Source organism: Oncorhynchus masou, chromosome 33 (assembly GCF_036934945.1).
Source record: "Oncorhynchus masou masou isolate Uvic2021 chromosome 33, UVic_Omas_1.1, whole genome shotgun sequence".
Taxonomy (NCBI): domain Eukaryota; kingdom Metazoa; phylum Chordata; class Actinopteri; order Salmoniformes; family Salmonidae; genus Oncorhynchus; species Oncorhynchus masou.
In genome coordinates this window covers 32,614,520-32,635,357 of record NC_088244.1, presented here as the reverse complement: position 1 = coordinate 32,635,357, position 20,838 = coordinate 32,614,520, and the positions used below count along the sequence as shown (strand labels likewise).

General features: G+C 42.6%; 1 protein-coding gene across 1 annotated transcript; it reads right to left on the bottom strand.

Moving 5' to 3' along the window:
• Positions 1–18,008: 18,008 nt before the first annotated feature.
• Positions 18,009–19,777, bottom strand: tcf15 (transcription factor 15). The gene is made up of 2 exons (XM_064956067.1): positions 19,102–19,777; positions 18,009–18,282 (listed from the first exon to the last, which is right to left on the bottom strand). The coding sequence occupies exons 1-2, from the start codon at positions 19,588–19,590 to the stop codon at positions 18,217–18,219; spliced, it is 555 nt and encodes a 184-aa protein (XP_064812139.1). The 5' UTR covers positions 19,591–19,777; the 3' UTR covers positions 18,009–18,216.
• Positions 19,778–20,838: the final 1,061 nt, after the last annotated feature.

The following is a 20,838-nucleotide window of genomic DNA, read 5'->3' as shown; positions in this document are numbered from 1 at the left end:
ATACGACAGAGGTTTAAATGCAAGGTGTAAGTGTGTTGTGACAAAGTGACAAAGTACCCTCCTAGAAGCGTAGGAGGTGAGAGATTCTTTTGGAGAAATGTCTGAGTCACCTCACTCACTGTAACTTCTCCATGTTAGGGAGAAAGGGCAATACACTGAACAGGTTAATAGGCCATGGTGTTTCGTGTGCAAACAAAATTACCAAAACGCTAATCCCCCTCCCCCCTCCCCCCTCCATTACACACTTCCTGGCAGAAGCATAGATACTTTTGTGAAAAACCACAGACAGTTCTTTGGAAAGTGTTTTTTCTTCTGTAACATACAGGGCACAATACAGTTGAATACAGAAAACAACACACCTGAGCCTCATAACATTTGTATATTCTGGCCTACATAGTTAATAACAATACAGTATCATAGGCAGAGAAATCCCCAAAGACTGGCGCTAAGTCATTACAGCACCCTGCAGTTTGAACAGCAGGGGTTTACTCGATAGGGCATGACCAGCAAGGGCTACCAGCAATCCTGGACATGATTCATACCTCATCAGCATCAAACACTTCACAAAGTGGATCTTGGATCTTCACCAATCATTGGATCTTCACCCATCAACTCCAGTATTGGCAGAATGAAATCAGCACAGTAGTCTATGATAAGTAGGGTGAACAATCTGTATAGAACGGCATTTAGTGGATAACTGCTCAGGGTATCATAGCAAGATTTTTGCAACACAAAGCAGAACTTCTGATATACTGTATATTTGAAGCAGATATTTACATCTTTCATTGTATTGCTAGGTTTTACTTTACATTATTGTGTTTGTCATAAATTTGAAGTTTATCCAGGTGACCTACAAGTAATTGCCAAAATAAAGGAAACACCAACATAAAAGTCTTTATTTTATAGACGGGTTGGATGTTTAGCAACAAAACCGATGTGTGCCCAACTATTGGGCAAAACAGACAGGGTAACTTAGATTGTCTACAACATATAACCTATATTTAGTCTCCAAATGTGTATAAATTGATGTGCACAATGTGCACTTGTTGTCTCTCAAATACATTGTTACAGTTGTTGGTTAGCTAGCTAGTGAATTTTTGCCTTTTTAAAATTTGAGCCACCTATGATCCCCCACATTGTAGTTTCTTGTCATTGTTGCTAGCTATCTGACCATTCAGAATCATAACACCACACTGACTTTTGCCTCATTGATGTGCGTGCATCATTCTCGTGAAGTTGTCAGCCAACCCGTCTATAGTGCATTGGTTCACCACAAGCCACCAGAACAGCTTCAATGCGCCTTGGCATAGATTCTACATCTGTCCGGAAACTCTATTGGAGGGATGTGACCACGAGAAATTTCATAATTAGGTGTTTTGTTGATGGTGGTGGAAAACGCTGTCTTAGGCTCCGCTCCAGAATCTCCCATAAATGTTGAATTGGGTTGAGATCTGGTGACTGAGATGCACACACACACACACACACACACACACCCTTTCAACCCCCTATACTCCTTTGAGACCCCTCTTTCAAAGTCACTGAGCTTTGGTAGTCAAAATAATGGGCAACTGGGCATTTTTATACATGACCGTAAGCATGATGGGATGTTAATTCCTTAATTAACTCAGGAACCACACCTGTGTGGAAGCACCTGCTTCCAATGTACTTTGAATCCCTCATTTACTCAAGTGTTTCCTTTTATTTTGCCATCTGCTTGTAGCTAACCTCAGATGTTTTCACAGGCCTAACATGTTTTTGAAATCACTGCACTCGGAACTGTTGACCAAGGCTCAACCATTTTCATTACCACTGCTGTTGTTTGCCCCTGCTATGTCTCCTCTTGATGTTTCGAACAACCTGATGAGAAAAATATACATTAATATAAAGGCAGCGTCTTTGAGTGGGAAATTATGCCCACATCCAGTTATATTTTCCACATTTGGAGAAGAGAAAAGAGGATGTGGGGACAACTGTTTAGTGACGGCTCCCGGTTTGAGAGGAAATGTTACCTCACAGAGTGAATCATCATCCATCTATTAAACTTTTACTGCAGTGGGTGTCACGACTCCCACCGAGGGTGGCTCCCCTTCCGGTTCTAGTGGCTCTCGGTGGTCGCCGTCACCGGCCTACTAGCTGCCACTGATTTTTTCCCTTCCCCTCCTTGTCTGTTTATTAGTTATACTCATTGTACACGCATGTATGTCACGGTTGTTCGTGTATGTGAGTTGTTTTTTGATACTGTTTAGATCCCCTGTGTTTTGGAGTATTTGTTTTGAGTGGCGTCTGTTTTCACCTGGTCGGTGTATAAAGAAGTCGCCTACTCTGAACTCTCTGTCTCCTGCGTCTGACTCCTTCCTCCACTACACCCCGGGCATTACAGTGGGGCTGAAACAACGTCTTGGTAGTCTTAAACAAATCTACTTTGAATCAAAAGTATTCACCTCACAGACATGGTTATGGGCTTTAAAAAAAGAAGACACCTGTACCATGTCAGATAAAGAGTTGAAATGTATTACATCTTGAGTTTACATCCCAATAATACACTTTATGTACATCACAGAAGACTGAAAAATAACAAAAACGTTTGATATAGAAACACCGGATTTCCTGCCTATTGTTTTATTTCTATGTTTATTAACTTTGAAATTCTGAAAAATATTAATAACACTCTATAGTTAGTAGTTCTACGTCATGAAAACAACTCGCATGATTACGGTAAGTACCCTCCACACCCACTAGTTTGTGTCATTGCAGCTATGGTAAATCTTAAGGAGGTGAAATTTGAGAAAATCCAGTAAAGTAACCTATCAACGACATATTCTGCTACAACGACACCACATAGGGTTAAAGGCTATAGAAAATATATTGATTTACCTGCATAGAGATGAGACACAGAGTGATTTTGACAAGGCCAAGAATCAAGAATCCACATAAGGTCCATATGACAGAGACCTCCACCAAATGCATGGTACACTGTGGGGTACTGTGAGTCACGCCATGCCATGCTGTCACTGCCACTGTAGTCTGGATAACACAATCTGTGGACATGTGATTAAAGTTAATGAGACCAGGAAAGTTACAGAATGCTCTGTTATTCTCTAGACCTGTTACTGTACTATGAAACCTGGATTTTTGCTTGGCCCAGTGGCTTTTATGGTGATTAAAGCAATGTATCCAAACAATCAATCAATCCATCATCCCTTGTCATACCTAGGTTACAATACTATTCATTTCCATAGCCTACTCTAAGTCAACCCAGTATAGTGAGTAATAGTTTACCTGTAGATACACTGAGGGTGACTTTTGACTCTCTGTTGGTCTGTCCTATGTTGGCCCTGATGAGACACAGGTAGGTCCCTGCATCCTCAGGTCTGACTCTGGGAAGGACCAGACTGTCCCTCATTCCAAACCTGGCAGGTCGGGGAAATTCATAGAACTGTGGCTTCTCCTCATCACTTCTTCTGATAATACCAGTCCGGTTGTTCAGCTAAGCACAGAGAAAAGAAGATTGTATTTATTGTATATTGATCTATTCTGTTATTTATCAGAGGTATTTGACCAGACAAAAGGAATTAACATGAGATTTAATGTCTCATACAGTAAAATCTATGAAATTGTTGCTTGTTGCGTTTTATATTTTTGTTCAGTATAATGTGTGACACTAGTTACATCAGATCAGAAAACAACTAACAAATATTTGCCATTACAATACAACATTATATAGTTTGATTTGAAAGATTTCCTTCTCACCTACTCACATCGTCAACAAATACCCAAATGTATTTGAAATAGAGGCATTCACTGATGAAATAGGTTAAACACAGTACCAATGATGGCATACTGTAGCCTACCTTATACCATGTAATGGATCGATAGCTCTTATCCTCGATAGCGTCACACTTCATAGAGATATCTTCATTGCAGTCTACTTGGACTACTAGATTCTCGGAAAGGACAAAACTGGCCATCATATACACTGTTGTAACAAACAAACACAAGATAAACACACGGAAGACAACTTTTCAATTCCAATGTGAGCCTGATGAAGAAAGATTGTTTGGTTCAAACTAACATTTTTATTAGGTACGTTCTGACACACGCAACATTCTCACCTTCTAGGCCTGCATTTATAGAGAGCATTGTGAAAACCATCTTTATGATAATAATGTTACAAATGTATTAATTTGACAATAACTTTGTTTATAATTGATTAAATAAATTCACACTTACCCCAACCCAAATGAACATGGAGGCATCTCTTATACATCTTTTGCAGCAGTAATGACTAGAAGACCTGCTTTATAGTAGCAGATAACCGCACAGTTATCAACAGGATGTGTTAAAATAGGTAGGCTAGGGCTATGTTGTAGCCTATTTTCAGTTCTTATTTCCAAACAAGAGTTGTTGAAATCGGAAAAATAATATGCGCACACACACCCACTCACCTCTTCCTATACACAGACTATGCGCAGCTGCTAGGGGGCCCCAAACCCCCAAAAAAGGTTACAGGGGTTTTAGAAACTCAGTCGAGGTCTCAACTTACTGTTGAGAGTTAGAGTAGTTGAATACACAAGGTGCAATTTCGAATTTGGTTGTGCATCAACAGTTTTTCTCTTGTTATGTCACACACAGTCACTCACTCAAAAATGAGTGAGCACTAAAACGTTATGCCCACACACACACAGAGAGGACAGAGAGAGGTAAAACTATATCATGCCATCATGTGGCAGTTATCTGTAAATGATTCAATGCTGTTTGATTGCCTGTGATTCAATGTTATTTCCAATACTTCAAAATACAGACTATGCAAGAAAGCAAGCTCAGCAACCCAACTCCCTCCACCCAGGAGTCATCATGATACAGAGCAGGCTGTCTCATCCTGTTGTTTTCATCCAGAGGACTTCCCCATTGTCTCTCCTGAACCATATTATTTGAACGTGTCGCTCTTGTTGACAAAAGAGGTATTCAGATATGAGTTATCATTAGGAGACTGACTTTATGGAGTGAGGCCTTTGGGTTCCTACCATCTGGATAAACAATGCCTCCTCTTTCAGGAGATACTGACACAATGAGCGTCAGGGAGGGAGGAATAGCGAGCTGCTGCTGAGGGCCAAATAAGATCAATGGAAATGTGGCCACTTCCTATTAAATGTTGGTCGTTGCAGCTATGAGTGTTTACACATTAGCAAGAGGTGGTGATCTTGGAGACGATGTTATAATGCTGGATAAGTTTATTCTATTTTTTTCCTGCATGATTCCATGAACCTTAGTAATTAAAGCAATTTCAGAACCCAGTCCCAAATCTCACGTGTGCTGGACTTTTATGTTAAGTATGTGTAACCATGTGCGCTGAGAGTTGGGAAGCAAGTTCAGGGAGTGTTTTAATAAATAAACACAACATAATACAAAAAAAAGAAACACTAACAACGCACAGACAGGGAACTGAAACAGCAACAATGATGCCTGGGGAAGGAACCAAAGGAAGTGACATAGATAAGGAAGGAAATCAAGGAAGTGATGGAGTCCAGGTGAGTCTGATGATGCGCAGGTGCGCTTAACTATGGTGACAGGTGCGCTCCATAACGAGCAGCCTGGTGAACTGGAGAGGGAGCACACGTGACAGTACGTCACGAGAGACTAAAATTGAAGTACTGTAAAGGCCATAAAATTGTGTAAAAATTGCTTTCATACTGTTCTAGAATGAACATAGAAAACTTACTGCAATAAAGTGGAATGGAATATTCCACACCACTCGGTCTAACAAATATGTGCCCAATTGTTTTGGTGCTGAGGCTTGCAACACTTTGTCAAAATAATATTTTCCTCGTTAGACCATGCGAACGTCCAGGTGTTCCGATGTTAGGCTCAGTAAAACATCTTATTCAAAAGCCGTGGAATGAGCTGCAACTGATACAACATGTCATGGTGTGCAAAACAGACGACCAAAGGCTGTACAGATATCAACAGAAGTTGCATCCGCATGTAGTCTAAAAACAGTCACTGCAACATATCCCAGCGGAGTAGGTGGGTCTGTGTTTTTGTGGGGTGGAGAGTAATTCTGTTCTTTACTATGTCACACTAGAGTAAATCCCTGAGGTTGTTAACATGCCCAGCTGCAAGTGTAGGGCTCCATTTTTCTGTCAACAAGGTTGTTCATTGCACACTCTCTGGCCCCTGATTAAGGATATCCTCTGAGTTTTTGCTCTTGTGCGAAATGTAATAAGCCAATGGTTCCGCTCTAGGTCTCCAGCAGGCCTAGCGCCTAACACAGCTGGGAAAATTTCCCATGTGACACATACACACATATCCCATCCTGATCTCACCAGACATGTAGATATGGTCTGACACACACTTACAACTCACCCCCCCCCCCCAAAAGAAAATCTTAATTTTCACATTAGAAAGAAATTGCTTTATGAAATACTCCAGCCATGTTACTTGTGTTGCAGAAAGAATGCTGTCATCATCTTGGTCTAATTATAACTCACCCATGCATCCTTTCGCTGACATGGACAATAAACAGTCCCTATCATAATAGTTCATAGATTGATTAGGATTAAATTACCTCATCTTTGGAACAGGATATTGTGAGCACACACAGTCCTGTCTCACATTGTTCAATTGTTTTCCACAAGGAAGCATTTTCTTAGAATGGCTGTTGCAGACTTCTCACCTCTGCCTCTGTACATGGACACAGATTCTGAAGGTGGGTCACAGCAGCCTGTGCCAGAGTAAAGCAATAGTAGGATAGCCTGCATTGTTCTGCGCGGACCTTCTCTGGGAATTCCTCTGCTTCCCGACTGACCATCCCCTCCAAACACTCATAAACACACACACACACACGCTTTCAATCCCCCTGCCAAACTCAGCAACACATAAAAAGCAATGGTTATTGTGTACATGTGCTCATGGGAGGGTAGTGCTACAGTCATGACCTATTCAGGTGCACAACCTCATCTGCTTGGTCAGACGTCCTCCTCCTCCTACTTCTTCTCTGGAGAGTTGTTCATAAAATATCAAAGGGCGAAGGGGTATATTCAAGCCGCTGAACGGAGAGCCACAACAAGTGTCCGACAGCCATTAAAATCTCTGACATGCAGGTTGAGCAAGAGGACATCTCCCCTGTCAATGGGTGTTTGAAATGTGATGATATTGTGTTTATTTCAGTGTGTTATTAAAACATTACCTCTGCGCACCATTTTCCATCTACAACTGTTTAGCAAGGCCCTCTGGGCTACAAACGTCTGGAAGTAACCATACTGTACGGTAGAGGATTGAGCCAGTGCTCCCTTATGGTGTTGACAAAATTCTTTCCCTTTTCTAGATAAACTGTTTTAGTTTTTCTTGTAGGGGAGAGTGGGGGAAGGAGATATTAGAGTGGTCCGTGACAGATTAAATCAATAAATCAAATGTATTTAATAAATTCCTTTTACGTCAGCAGTATACATAAACCCAACCTAATGTCACGACTTCTGCCGAAGTCGTTGCCTCTCCTTGTTCGGGCGGTGCTCGGCGTTCGACGTCACCGATCTTCTAGCCATCATTGATCCATTTTTCATTTTCCATTGGTTTTGTCTTGTCTTCACACACACCTGTTTTCAATCCCATTCATTACCTGTTGTGTATTTAACCCTCTGTTTCCCTCATGTCTTTGTCAGAGATTGTTTTATTGTCAGTGTAGTTTTATGTTGTATAGGTGCGCGACGGGTCAGAGGGGAGGCCAGTAATCTTCTGGCTGTGCCAGGTGGCAATTATAAGAGTACATGGCCATTAAAGCCAGCTCGTTCTTCAAAATGTTCAAACGTTCATGGATGACCAAATAATAATCACAGTGGTTATAGAGGATGCAACAGGTCAGCACCTCAGGAGTAAATGTCAGTTGGCTTTTCATAGCCGAGCAATCAGAGATCGAGACAGCAGGTCCGGTATAGAGAGAAGGAGCGAGCGAGAGAGAGAAATAGAGAGACGGTCAAGGTAACAGGTCCGGTGAACAGGTCTGGATCAGCAGCATGACAAGGTTGACTGGGGACAGGGACAGCCAGGAGTTGTCATGGTCCTAGGGCTCATGTTCTCCAGGAGGGGAGACAGAGAGCGAGAGAAAGAGAGAGAAGATATACTACTTAGTTCTGTCTTGTAGTCCTAGTTCACGCTAAATGCTGAGCAACCAAAAACTCTGTTCTTGAGTAGGCTATTAGGTGAAAGCTCTCCTTTCTTGAGGTCCGTGAGGTGTCCCACTGGGCAAAATCTGGTTCAATCAATGTTGTTTCCACGTCATTTCAACAACAAAAATTCAATGTGACGACGTTGAATCAACGTGGAAAACCATGACAGAGATGCAAACATTTGAACCCATGCTCCAACTATGTCAACAGAGTTGACATTAACTCCAACCCAAATAAACTGCAAAATAATCACTCTACAGTTAGGGTCACTGAAATAATTGTTGCTCAAATTAAGAAAAATAAGTTGAAAAGTTACTCAGTATGATTTTCTTATTTTTGGTTGTTTCTTACCTCCTCGTTCAGTGATAATAGAACACAGTATGCAGGCTGTTTTTTTTTTGTTTGTTTTTTATCTCAGTGAGAAGTGTTATCGAGCTCCATTTCACCCCTGCTGAAAGTCTTCCTGTAGGATATACACTGCTCAAAAAAATAAAGGGAACACTTAAACAACACAATGCAACTCCAAGTCAATCACACTTCTGTGAAATCAAACTGTCCACCTAGGAAGCAACACTGATTGACAATACATTTCACATGCTGTTGTGCAAATGGAATAGACAACAGGTGGAAATTATAGGCAATTAGCAAGACACCCCCAATAAAGGAGTGGTTCTGCAGGTGGTGACCACAGACCACTTCTCAGTTCCTATGCTTCCTGGCTGATGTTTTGGTCACTTTTGAATGCTGGCGGTGCGTTCGCTGTAGTGGTAGCATGAGACGGAGTCTACAACCCACACAAGTGGCTCAGGTCGTGCAGCTTATCCAGGATGGAACATCAATGCGAGCTGTGGCAAGAAGGTTTGCTGTGTCTGTCAGCGTAGTGTCCAGAGCATGGAGGCGCTACCAGGAGACAGGCCAGTATATCAGGAGACGTGGAGGAGGACGTAGGAGGGCAACAACCCAGCAGCAGGACCTCTACCTCCGCATTTGTGCAAGGAGGAGCTGGAGGAGCCCTGCCAGAGCCCTGCAAAATGACCGCCAGCAGGCCACAAATGTGCATGTGTCTGCTCAAACGGTCAGAAACAGACTCCATGAGGGTGGTATGAGGGCCCGACGTCCACAGGTGGGGGTTGTGCTTACAGCCCAACACCGTGCAGGACGTTTGGCATTTGCCAGAGAACACCAAGATTGGCAAATTCGCCACTGGCGCCCTGTGCTCTTCACAGACGAAAGCAGGTTCACACTGAGCACGTGACAGACGTGACAGAGTCTGGAGACGCTGTGGAGAATGTTCTGCTGCCTGCAACATCCTCCATGACCGGTTTGGCGGTGGGTCAGTCATGGTGTGGGGTGGCATTTCTTTGGGGGGCCGCACAGCCCTCCATATGCTCGCCAGAGGTAGCCTGACTGCCATTAGGTACCGAGATGAGATCCTTGTGAGACCATATGCTGGTGCAGTTGGCCCTAGGTTCCTCCTAATGCAAGACAATGCTAGACCTCATGTGGCTGGAGTGTGTCAGCAGTTCCTGCAAGAGGAAGGCATTGATGCTATGGACTGGCCCGCCCGTTCCCCAGACCTGAATCCAATTGAGCACATCTGGGACATCATGTCTCGCTGCATCCACCAACGCCACGTTGCACCACAGACTGTCCAGGAGTTGGCGGATGCTTTAGTCCAGGTCTGGGAGGAGATCCCTCAGGAGACCACCCGCCACCTCATCAGGAGCATGCCCAGGCGTTGTAGGGAGGTCATACAGGCACGTGGATGCCACACACACTACTGAGCCTCATTTTGACTTGTTTTAAGGACATTACATCAAAGTTGGATCAGCCTGTAGTATGGTTTTCCACTTTAATTTTGAGTGTGACTCCAAATCCAGACCTCCATGGGTTGATAAATTTGATTTCCATTGATAATTTTTGTGTGATTTTGTTGTCAGCACATTCAACTATGTAAAGAAAAAAGTATTTAATAAGAATATTTCATTCATTCAGATCTAGGATGTGTTATTTTAGTGTTCCCTTTATTTTTTTGAGCAGTGTATTTTGGGCACAGTGGGGAAACGCAAGCAGAAATTTAACTCCATCCATTTGTGACCTTCCATATTCTGCTACCTTTGCTTTTCTCCTTTTTTCCTCTTAAGGGTCATCATCAATTCATCCCTGTCATCCCTGGAAAAGCTTCCTGAATTTGTTGGTTTAAAAACACACTTTTTCGTTCACTCAGGTGAACCACAGTGAGCCGTACATCTGGGTCTCACCGCCGGATGATGTCAAGACTGGCACTGACCCAAAACCTGCCGCACAGAGAGTAGCTCCGAGAGGTCGGCCCTGCGTGTTTATCCTTCCTGTGCCTCTGTGACATCTTCATGCCGGAGGGAGCCTCGGGGAGCAATTTGGGGAGGCCTGGGTCCGGAGCACAAGGGGCTGAGCACAGAAAATTTGAATTAGGCTGAGTCCCTGACAGGGCAGGTGGGGAGAGGAGAATAGGAGAGGGGATGGACTTGGACCCGGATCCCAAGCCTGTGTGAACTGTTTACTGTCTGGAAATTGACTTTCCATATACCACAATCAACACCAGGGAGCCTTCCTCAGCCATACGGTGCTCTGCACTCTGATCCATCTGCAATCTCATTCAAAGTGATCCCAGACAGGAGCGAATGTGAGCACTGAGCTTGTGTGTCTGTGTGTCTACTCTCTGCCTGCTGAAACCATCAGCATGTTGAACAGGTTCAAACTTAGCCAAACTTTCCATGGTAACAAGATTAGGGCACAGTATCCTCCTGGTATCATGCGAGGACCTATATTACAATGTATATATTTCAACAACATTTTTCCTGGACTGTGACTTCATGTCAACAGGGTCTTAATTGCACTTCTTTAGCCCTGTCCCCTCTTGCTCCACAAAGACATCCAACTTCTTAAGCTCCCTCCTCCTCCATTGGGCCACTGCGGTGATTTATACCTCTGACATCCCAACAGCTGTGTCAGGGTCTCGGAGCAGAGTGCGGGTTACTATTTGCCGTGACTAATCGATACCAGGCTTCAAATAAGGCAACCGTGAGATTTGCAAAAATACACCAGTCAATGAATAACACAAGAAACCATGATCCTTAGCTATGCATCTACAGACTTAACCAAAAACGTGTTGGCACAGCTATTGGAAACAATGGAATGGGAATTACGAGTGTGTAAGAGATCACCAGCCACACCCCAACCAGTTAAGACCACCCCAAGCAAACCCTGGCCACACCCTATATTGGACCCCCCATATCAGACCTATGCCCCTTCTGCCCACTCCATGCCCCCCCCCCCCTGCGGCATGGACCTCAGCATGACAGCAGGACATATGTCCAGGCCGTGAACAGAGCAACAGGCCCAACCCCCTCTATTGCACCCGCTCAAGTCCCATCCTGCGACGTGAGATGTATGTATCAGATGCTCAACATGCTCTGCTCACACCTACAGTGATGGTCCAGGCCAAACCACACAAAAACAACACTAAACGCTATGGAACACAAAGCTTTTACTATCTCATCCCGGAATATACAAGGCCTGAGGTCATCTACCTTTGGTCTAAAGAGCAGGAACCTAGACTTCATCAAATAAATTGGAAATACAGACATTGTCATCCTACAAGGAACATGGTACAAAGGAGTAGGACCCTCTGGTTGCCCTCTAGGTTACAGAGAGCTGGTAGTCCCATCCACCAAACTACCAGGTGTGAAACAGGGAAGAGACTCAGGGGGTATGCTAAGTTGATAAAGAGCAGACCTAACCCACTCTATTAAATTAGTCAAAACAGGAACATTTTACATCTGGCTAGAAATGAAGGAAATTATCTCAACAGGCAAAAATGTGTGCCACCTATATCCCCCCAATAGAATCCCCATAGTTTAACAATGACAGCGTCTCCATCCTAGAGGGGGAGATCAACTATTTCCAGGCCCAGGGACATGTACTGGTCTGTGGCTACCGAAATGCCAGAACTGGACAAACGCACACAGAGGGACATACGCCTACCTGGAGGTGACAACATTCCCTCCCCCATATGCCCCCCTAGACACAACTACAAAAATACAACAAAAGCAGATCACAACTCCTGCAGCTCTGTCAGAGGGTGGGTATGTACATAGTCAATGGTCGCTTTTGAGGGGACTCCTATGGTAGGTACACCTATAGCTCATTTCTTGGCAGTAGTACTGTAGACTACTTTATCACTGACCTCAACCCAGATCTCTTAAACCATTCACATTCAGTCCACTGACACCCCTATCTGATCACAGTAAAACACACTCTACTTGAACAGAGCTGTGCTGAATCATGAGGCATCAAAGCCAAAGGAACTGAATAATATTAAGAAATGCTATAGATGGAAAGAAAATAGTGTGGAAATTGACCAAAAAACAAATAAGGCAACAACAAATTCAATCCCTTCTAAACAATTTCCTGGACAAAAGATTTCACTGTAATAGTGAAGGTGCAAACTTGGCAGTAGAAAACCTAAACAGTATATTTGACCTCTCAGCTTCCAAATCAAATCTAAGAACTTAAAGCAGACAACCTAAGAAAATTAACAATGACAAATGGTTTGATTGTCACGGCCGTTGAATGAAGAGGACCAAGGTGTAGCGTGGTGAGCGTACCAATCTTTTATTTAGAAAAGATGCCGAACAAAACAATAAACACTACACAGCAAACCGTGAAGCTAAAGGCTATGTGCCATAAACAAAGTCAACTTCCCACAACCACAGGTGGGAAAAAGGGCTGCCTAAGTATGGTTCTCAATCAGAGGCAACGATAGACAGCTGTCCCTGATTGAGAACCCTACCCGGCCAAAACATAGAACTACACAACATAGAACATAGAATACCCACCCCAACTCATGAGATTGATGAAGACTGCAAAAACCTAAGAAATGAATTGAGAAACCTATCCATTGAGAAAACCTGAGCCTATGCCTTCACTATTGTGAATCACAAAAAAATACAGAAATACACTACGGAAAAAGAAGTAACAGCACATCAGAAATCAGCTCAATGTAACTGAAGAATCCATAGAATCTAACCATTCTGGGAAAACATCAATACAGGGCTAAGATTGAATTATACTACACCGGCTCCAACACTCGTCTTGTGTGGCAGTGCTTTCAAACTATTACATACTACAAAGGGAAGCACAGCCGCGAGCTGCCCAGTGACACAAGCCTACCAGACGAGCTAAATCACTTCTACCCTCGCTTCGAGGCAAGCAACACTGAGGCATGCATGAGAGCATCAGCTGTTCCGGATGACTGTGTGATCACTCTCTCCGTAGCCAACGTGAGTAAGACCTTTAAACAGGTCAACATACACAAGGCTGCGGGGCCAGACGGATTACCAGGACGTGTGTTCCGGGCATGTGCTGACCAACTGGCAGGTGTCTTCACTGACATTTTCAACATGTCCCTGATTGAGTCTGTAATACCAACATGTTTCAAGCAGACCACCATAGTTCCTGTGCCCAAGAACACAAAGGCAACCTACCTAAATGACTACAGACCTGTAGCACTCACGTCCGTAGCCATGAAGTGCTTTGAAAGGTTGGTAATGGCTCACATCAACACCATTATCCCAGAAACCCACTCCAATTTGCATACTGCCCAAACAGATCCACAGATGATGCAATCTCTATTGCACTCCACACTGCCCTTTCCCACCTGGACAAAAGGAACACTAATGTGAGAATGCTATTCATTGACTACAGCTCAGCGTTCAACACCAAAGTCCCCTCAAAGCTCATCGCTAAGCTAAGGATCCTGGGACTAAACACCTCCCTCTGCAACTGGATCCTGGACTTCCGGACAGGCCGCCCCCAGGTGGTGAGGGTAGGTAGCAACACATCTGCCACGCTGATCCTCAACACTGGAGCTCCTCAGGGGTGCGTGCTCAGTCCCCTCCTGTACTCCCTGTTCACCCACGACTGCATGGCCAGGCACGACTCCAACACCATCATTAAGTTTGCCGATGACACAACAGTGGTAGACCTGATCACTGACAATGACGAGAAAACCTATAGGGAGGAGGTCAGAGACCTGGCCGGGTGCTGCCAGAATAACAACCTATCCCTCAACGTAACCAAGACGAAGGAGATGATTGTGGACTACAGCAAAAGGAGGATCGAGCACGCCCCCATTGTCATTGACGGGGCTCTAGTGGAGCAGGTTGAGAGCTTCAAGTCCCTTGGTGTCCACATCAACAACAAAGTAGAATGGTCCAAACACCAAGACAGTCGTGAAGAGGGCATGACAAAGTCTATTCCCCCTCACAAAACTAAAAAGATTTGGCATGGGTACTGAGATCCTCAAAAGGTTCTACAGCTGCAACATCGAGAGCATCCTGACTGGTTGCATCACTGCCTGGTACGGCAATTGCTCGGCCTCTGACCGCAAGGCACTACAGAGGGTAGTGCAGCGGCCCAGTACATCACTGGGACTAAGCTGCCTGCTATCCAGGACCTCTACACCAGGCGCTGTCAGAGGAAGGCCCTAAAAATTGTCAAAGACCCCAGCCATCCCAGTCATAGACTGTTCTCTCTACTACCGCATGGCAAGCGGTACCTGAGTGCCAAGTCTTGGACAAAAATGCTTCTCAACAGTTTTTACCCCCAAGCCATAAGACTCCTGAACAGGTAATCAAATGGCTACCCGGACTATTTGTATTGTGTGCCCCCCAACCCCTCTTTTACACTGATGCTACTCTATGTTCATCATACATGCATAGTCACTTTAACTATACATTCATGTACATACTACCTCAATTGGGCCGGCCAACCAGTGCTCCCGCACATTGGCTAACCTGGCTATCTGCATTGTGTCCCGCCAACCACCACCCGCCAACCCATCTTTGTCACGCCCTGGCCATAGAGGCTTTTTATTCTCTATTTTGGTTTGGCGAGGGTGTGACTAGGGTGGGCATTCTATGTTCCTTTTTCTATGTTTTTGTATTTCTTTGTTTTTGGCCGGGTATGGTTCTCAATCAGGGACAGCTGTCTGTCGTTGTCTCTGATTGAGAACCATGCTTAGGTAACTCTTGCCCACATGGGTTTTGTGGGTAGTTGTTTTCTGGTTAGTGTTTGCATCACCTTTCCGAACTGTTTCGGTTATTCCTTTTGTTACTTTGTGTTTAGTGTTCAGTTCTATTTAATAAATATGAACACGTACCACGCTGCATCTTGGTCCTCACCTTCTTCCTCTGAATGCCGGTACACTCTTTTACACTACTGCTACTCTCTGTTCATCATATATGCATGCATAGTCACTTTAACCATATCTACATGTACATACTACCTCAATCAGCCTGACTAACCGGTGTCTGTATGTAGCCTCGCTACTTCTATAGCCTCACTGCTGTTATAGCCTCGCTACTTCTATAGCCTCACTGCTGTACTGTATATAGCCTGGCCTTTTTACTGTTTTATTTCTTTACTTACCTATTGTTCACCTAATACCTTTTTGCACTGTTGGTTAGAGCCTGTAAGTAAGCATTTCACTGTAAGGTGAAATTTTGATTTGATTGCACACAGGTGGACTTTTTTCAACTAATTATGTGACTTCTGACAGTAATTGGTTGCACCAGATCTTATTTAGTTGCTTTGTAGCAAAGGGGGTGAATACATAGGCACGCACCACTTTTCCATTTTTTATTTTTTATAATTTTTTGATTTTTTAAATTTATTTTCACTTCATCAATTTTTACTATTTTGTGTATGTCCATTACATGATAAAAATCCATTTAAATTACAGGTTCTAATGCAAAACAAAATAGGAAAAATGCCAAGGGAGTTGAATATTTTTGCAAAGCACTGTATACATACCTCAACCTGAACATCAGCGCCACAGGTAACTTCCACGAATGTGTGAACGATCTGAGAGACAAGGCAAGAAGGGCCTGCTATGCCATCTAAAGGAACATAACATTTGACATACCAATTACTGATTTCTTGAATCAGTTATAGAACCAATTGCCTTTTATGCATGCAGAGCAGAATTAGGCTGATACCCGCTAATTATCAAAATCCAGAAAAGAGCTATTAAATTCTACAACCACCTAAAAGGAAGTGATTCCCAAACCTTCCATAACAAAGCCATTAGCTACAGAAAAATTAACCTTGAGAAGAGCCCCCTAAGCAAGCTGGTCCTGGGGCTCGGTTCACAAACACAAAAGGAACCCACAGAGCCCCAGGACAGCAAAACAATTAGACCCAACCAAATCATGAGAAAAAAAAAGATAATTACTTGACAAATTGTATAGAATTTACAAAAAAACAGAGCAAACTAGAATAGTATTTGGCCCTAAACAGAGAGTACACAGTAGCAGAATACCAGACAACTGTGACTGACCCAAAATTAAGGAAATATTTGACTATGTACAGACTCAGTGAGCATAGCCTTGCTATTGAGAAAGGCAGCCGAAGGCAGACCTGGCTCTCAAGAGAAGACAGGCTATGTGCACACTGCTCACAAAATGAGGTGGAAACTGATCTGCACTTCTTAACCTCCTGCCAAATGTACGACCATATTAGAGACACATATTTCCCTCAAATTACACAGACTCACAAAGAATTCGAAAACAATCATATTTTTATAAACTTCCATATATAATGGGTAAAAAAACAGTGTGCAATTGCAGCAGCAAGATTTGTGACCTGTTGCCACAAGAAAAGGGCAACCAGTGAAGAACAAACACCATTGAAAATACAACCTATATTTATTTGTATTTATTTCCCTTTTGTACTTTAACTATTTGTACATCATTACAACACTGTATATAGACATAATATGACGTATGAAATGTCTTTATTCTTTTGTAACTTTTGTGAGTGTAATGTTTACTGTTCATTTGTTATTGTTTATTTTACTTTTGTTTATGATCTATTTCACTTGCTTCGGCAATGTAACAATATGTTTCCCATGCCAATGAAGTCCCTTAAATTGAAATTGAATAGAGAGAGAGAGAGCGAGAGAGAGAGAGAGAGAGAGAGAGAGAGAGAAAATGTTTAAATTGAGCTCCTGATTGTTTGACTGAAACTGAAATATATTTGAGTCTAATCAAGGATATCTAGATAAGTGCTTAATGTAGAGGGTTCCTTTCTCCTTATCTTTCCTGTGTAACTGTTAAGACCAAATAAACCTGCCATTAGAGGTATTTATTGGCAAGCCTCTTGGACATGCCACCCATCAGATGATGGCGCCCAGCTTAATTCTCTTGAGGATGTTAACCTTATTTTGTACTCTTAAACTGTTGGACTCATTTTCCCGGGGTTTTGTTTTGAATGCAGTAAATGTCATGTTCTTGGACCATACAGTACGCACACATAAATGCTTGTACCACCTCCAAAAGCTTTTATAGTTTTACATTGCATGAACAAAAACATTTAAAATCAATACCCGACTCTACATGCTTTAATTGAAAATGCTGTTTTAGTCAATGTAACATTTCTCATGACATTATAACCTTGTGCCCTAAATGACCGTCTGCTAACTGCTCTGGCACAGGGGTTGCCATGAGGAAATCCTTAGCAACATAAAGAATAAATATGGAAAAGTCCTCAAATCTCAGTCTCAACGTTTTCCTGTTTTTCTGTGCCCTGGCATGAACTAGACAAGGAATCAAGTGAATAGGTCTGTCATATGTGTCTTTAAATTAATCTTAACTGCAACAACAGAGGAGGAATATACACGTGTTCAAAGGAAAGAAAACTACTAGGAGAAATTTCATTCAGATAAAACAATTATTTTATTTCAAAATGTAATACATGTACAACACAAATATCACACAAATATACACATCTATAATTTCTCTATCTATAAATGCACTGCATTTGTTAAAGGCTTCATTCACATTGGACATTGGTTTGTTCCGTGCCTCTCACGGTATTCTCTCAAGCATTAATAGTCTCTTGTGATATAATGTTCTCCAGCATGATGAGAATGGTTCTGTTATGGCCTGCTTTTAGTGTTCCCTGAGTTTATGGATGAGGAGTTCTGGTTCTGGCTGTTGTGTTTCACGGCCTTCTATCTGCGGTTCACCCTCAGAGAATCAACGCCTCTCATCTTCAGACAGTCTTTGCTATCCTTTATCTGGAAAAAAAAACACATTTTTGGGGACAATTAATAAGTGAACAATTTCCAAATGGCACTGCATATCACCACAACCAACAACAACAACAAAACATAAACAACAGTATACAGTATATGGTAATAATGATGACAATGATAATAATGATGGCGATGCTGATATAGTATTAGCGCCACTGATTTAAGGTTACTTAAAGTGTATTACATAAATGTAATACTATTCTGTTATAAATGTGTATTGAATAGTGCATTAGGCATAAATTCAAATCAATTAAAACACTTGTGCAAACAATGTATGTTTTATTTTTACAAAATAATAGGCTATCCTATATATTTTAAATATTTTGTTCTTCAAAATGCTAATACATGAAACAATGGCAGTGGAAGAAAGAGGCGTCATCTTGAGGGCATACCGATGAACAAATTCAATATCCTTGAATTAATTAAAGCACATTGTAAAAGAAAAGTTAAAGAAATAGTTCAATCACATTTATCAGATTTAGGGGTCGCGTTGACCCCTCAGTATGGGCATAATGACGCCTCGTGCGAAGATGGGGGAAATATTGTTTTACGCGCGAAGATTTCGATACAGAATAGAACAAATAATAATTTGGAAATGTCAATCAGTGTCAAATGTAAGTCTTCCAAAAGCAAATAATTCCATATTACTTCCCAACAACGTGATAGGCAGGGCCTGTCTATAATTGGATTGCTATTTGCCTGACGTTCAGCCATGTTTTCAAGCTATTGTTTTCTTCACTGATCTAAACCTTTTCCACTTGAATTTTGGACAATAATATTTAATAAAACGCATTGAATTACCCCTTTTCTTTGGTTGCTCAAACAGAAGGTGCAGATGGTGCGAGGCTGCTTTCCTCTGCTCTCTCCTTGCGCGTAAACCGCGCCAAGACAAGGTTGTCCATCTCCATTCCCGTCACGGAGCAGCAGGGTGTTGGCGAGGTGGGAGATGTAGCTTGATGCGAGGCGAAGCGTCTCAATCTTGGAGAGCTTTCTGTCCACTGGCTCAGTGGGTATTAGAGTCCGAAGTGCAGTAAATGCAGTGTTGACACTTTGGGTTCGGTCGCGCTCCCTGGCATTGGCTGCGTTCCGCTGTTTCACAATGACAACACTGCTCCCTCCCGACTTTAGAGAAATCCTCCGCCGTTTGTCCGCGGCTGCACAGCATCCATAGCTCTGATCCGAGCTGCCGTCGCTCTCGCTGCGGTTCTCCTCGTCCTCGGACATCATACTCAGGTCCGGGTAGCTGATCAGATGAGTCGCAATTGGCCGCAGCATGGCAAAGGCCATCATCGAAATGTTTTGGGTCTGGGTCTCTAAAACGATGGCCCAAGAAAAAATAAGAGGAGCAAACAAATCCCTAAACGAATGAATCTTCTATGCATGCATCTTGGTGACCTAATGTAGACTTGGCCTATGTCTAAAATAGGCCTATTGGTAGTTCCAAAACGAGTTAGAAATGTCTAGTTTTCCCCAGCCACGTGCTTTCTCAAAGTCTTGAGCATCTCATAGTCAGTGTACCGGCCCACATAGTACTTATAGTTGGATGGGAGGAGTTGTTCAGTGCATGGAATGTTCAGCCTCCAATCGAGATGTAGGCCTTATAACCAGCCTATTGCAGACTACTACAGTAAATACGTCCTATTTTTCATCATCTATTATTCAATTGCCTGTATTGTCTATTTAATTGGATTTAATTGGATGTTAAAGTGTTTAATAATAATATAATTAATAGGCCTGTAATGATAGTAATACCATTTATTATTGTCAATAATAAGTAGCCTGGCAATTAATATTTTAATACAATAAGGCTGTTATAGTCATGCATGGTAAATGTATTATTATTATGCATATCACAGTTTAAAAGTAGAATTTCTAAAACTTTTGGTATATGTACCTGATAGATCACTAATGAACCCTTATAGGCCTAATTAATTGTTTAAAATAAGGACAATAAAGATGGCACTGACTGAGAAGGTCAACATCTTATGAGTTCCAACCTTGCCATATAGTGACTTTTATCTTGTTTATCTTTACTTTTTTTGTACAGAAAGTTCATATGATTATCACATTTGGCCGCCAAGCACTTCCGGTCATCAGATCACCAGTTTCACCTCAATTTCGAATTCAAATACGTCTTCAACTCAAAATCAGCTGTTCCACTGTTCATACTGGATCCTATTATTTGTTCCATGGGCTACCAAAACGCTGCAGGTGTAAACGCCGGAGATGAGGTGGAGTCCTAGTGAAATTTAGGCAAAGAGAAAACGGAACGGCGCTCCTCTCCGTTCTATTGGCAAATGTTCAGTCACTCGAGAATAAGATGGATGAGCTTCGTTCTAGTCTCCTATCAGAGAGACTTGAAAAGCAGCAATATTATATGTCTTACTGAAACGTGGCTGGATGATGACGCTATGCACGTAGTACTCAGTGGATTCTCCATGCAGCCACAGGATCAGACGCCAGCTTCGGGGTAGTCAAAAAGAGGTGGAGTGTGTTTTTTCATAAATAACAACTGGTGTTCTGCTTCAAGTGTGAAGG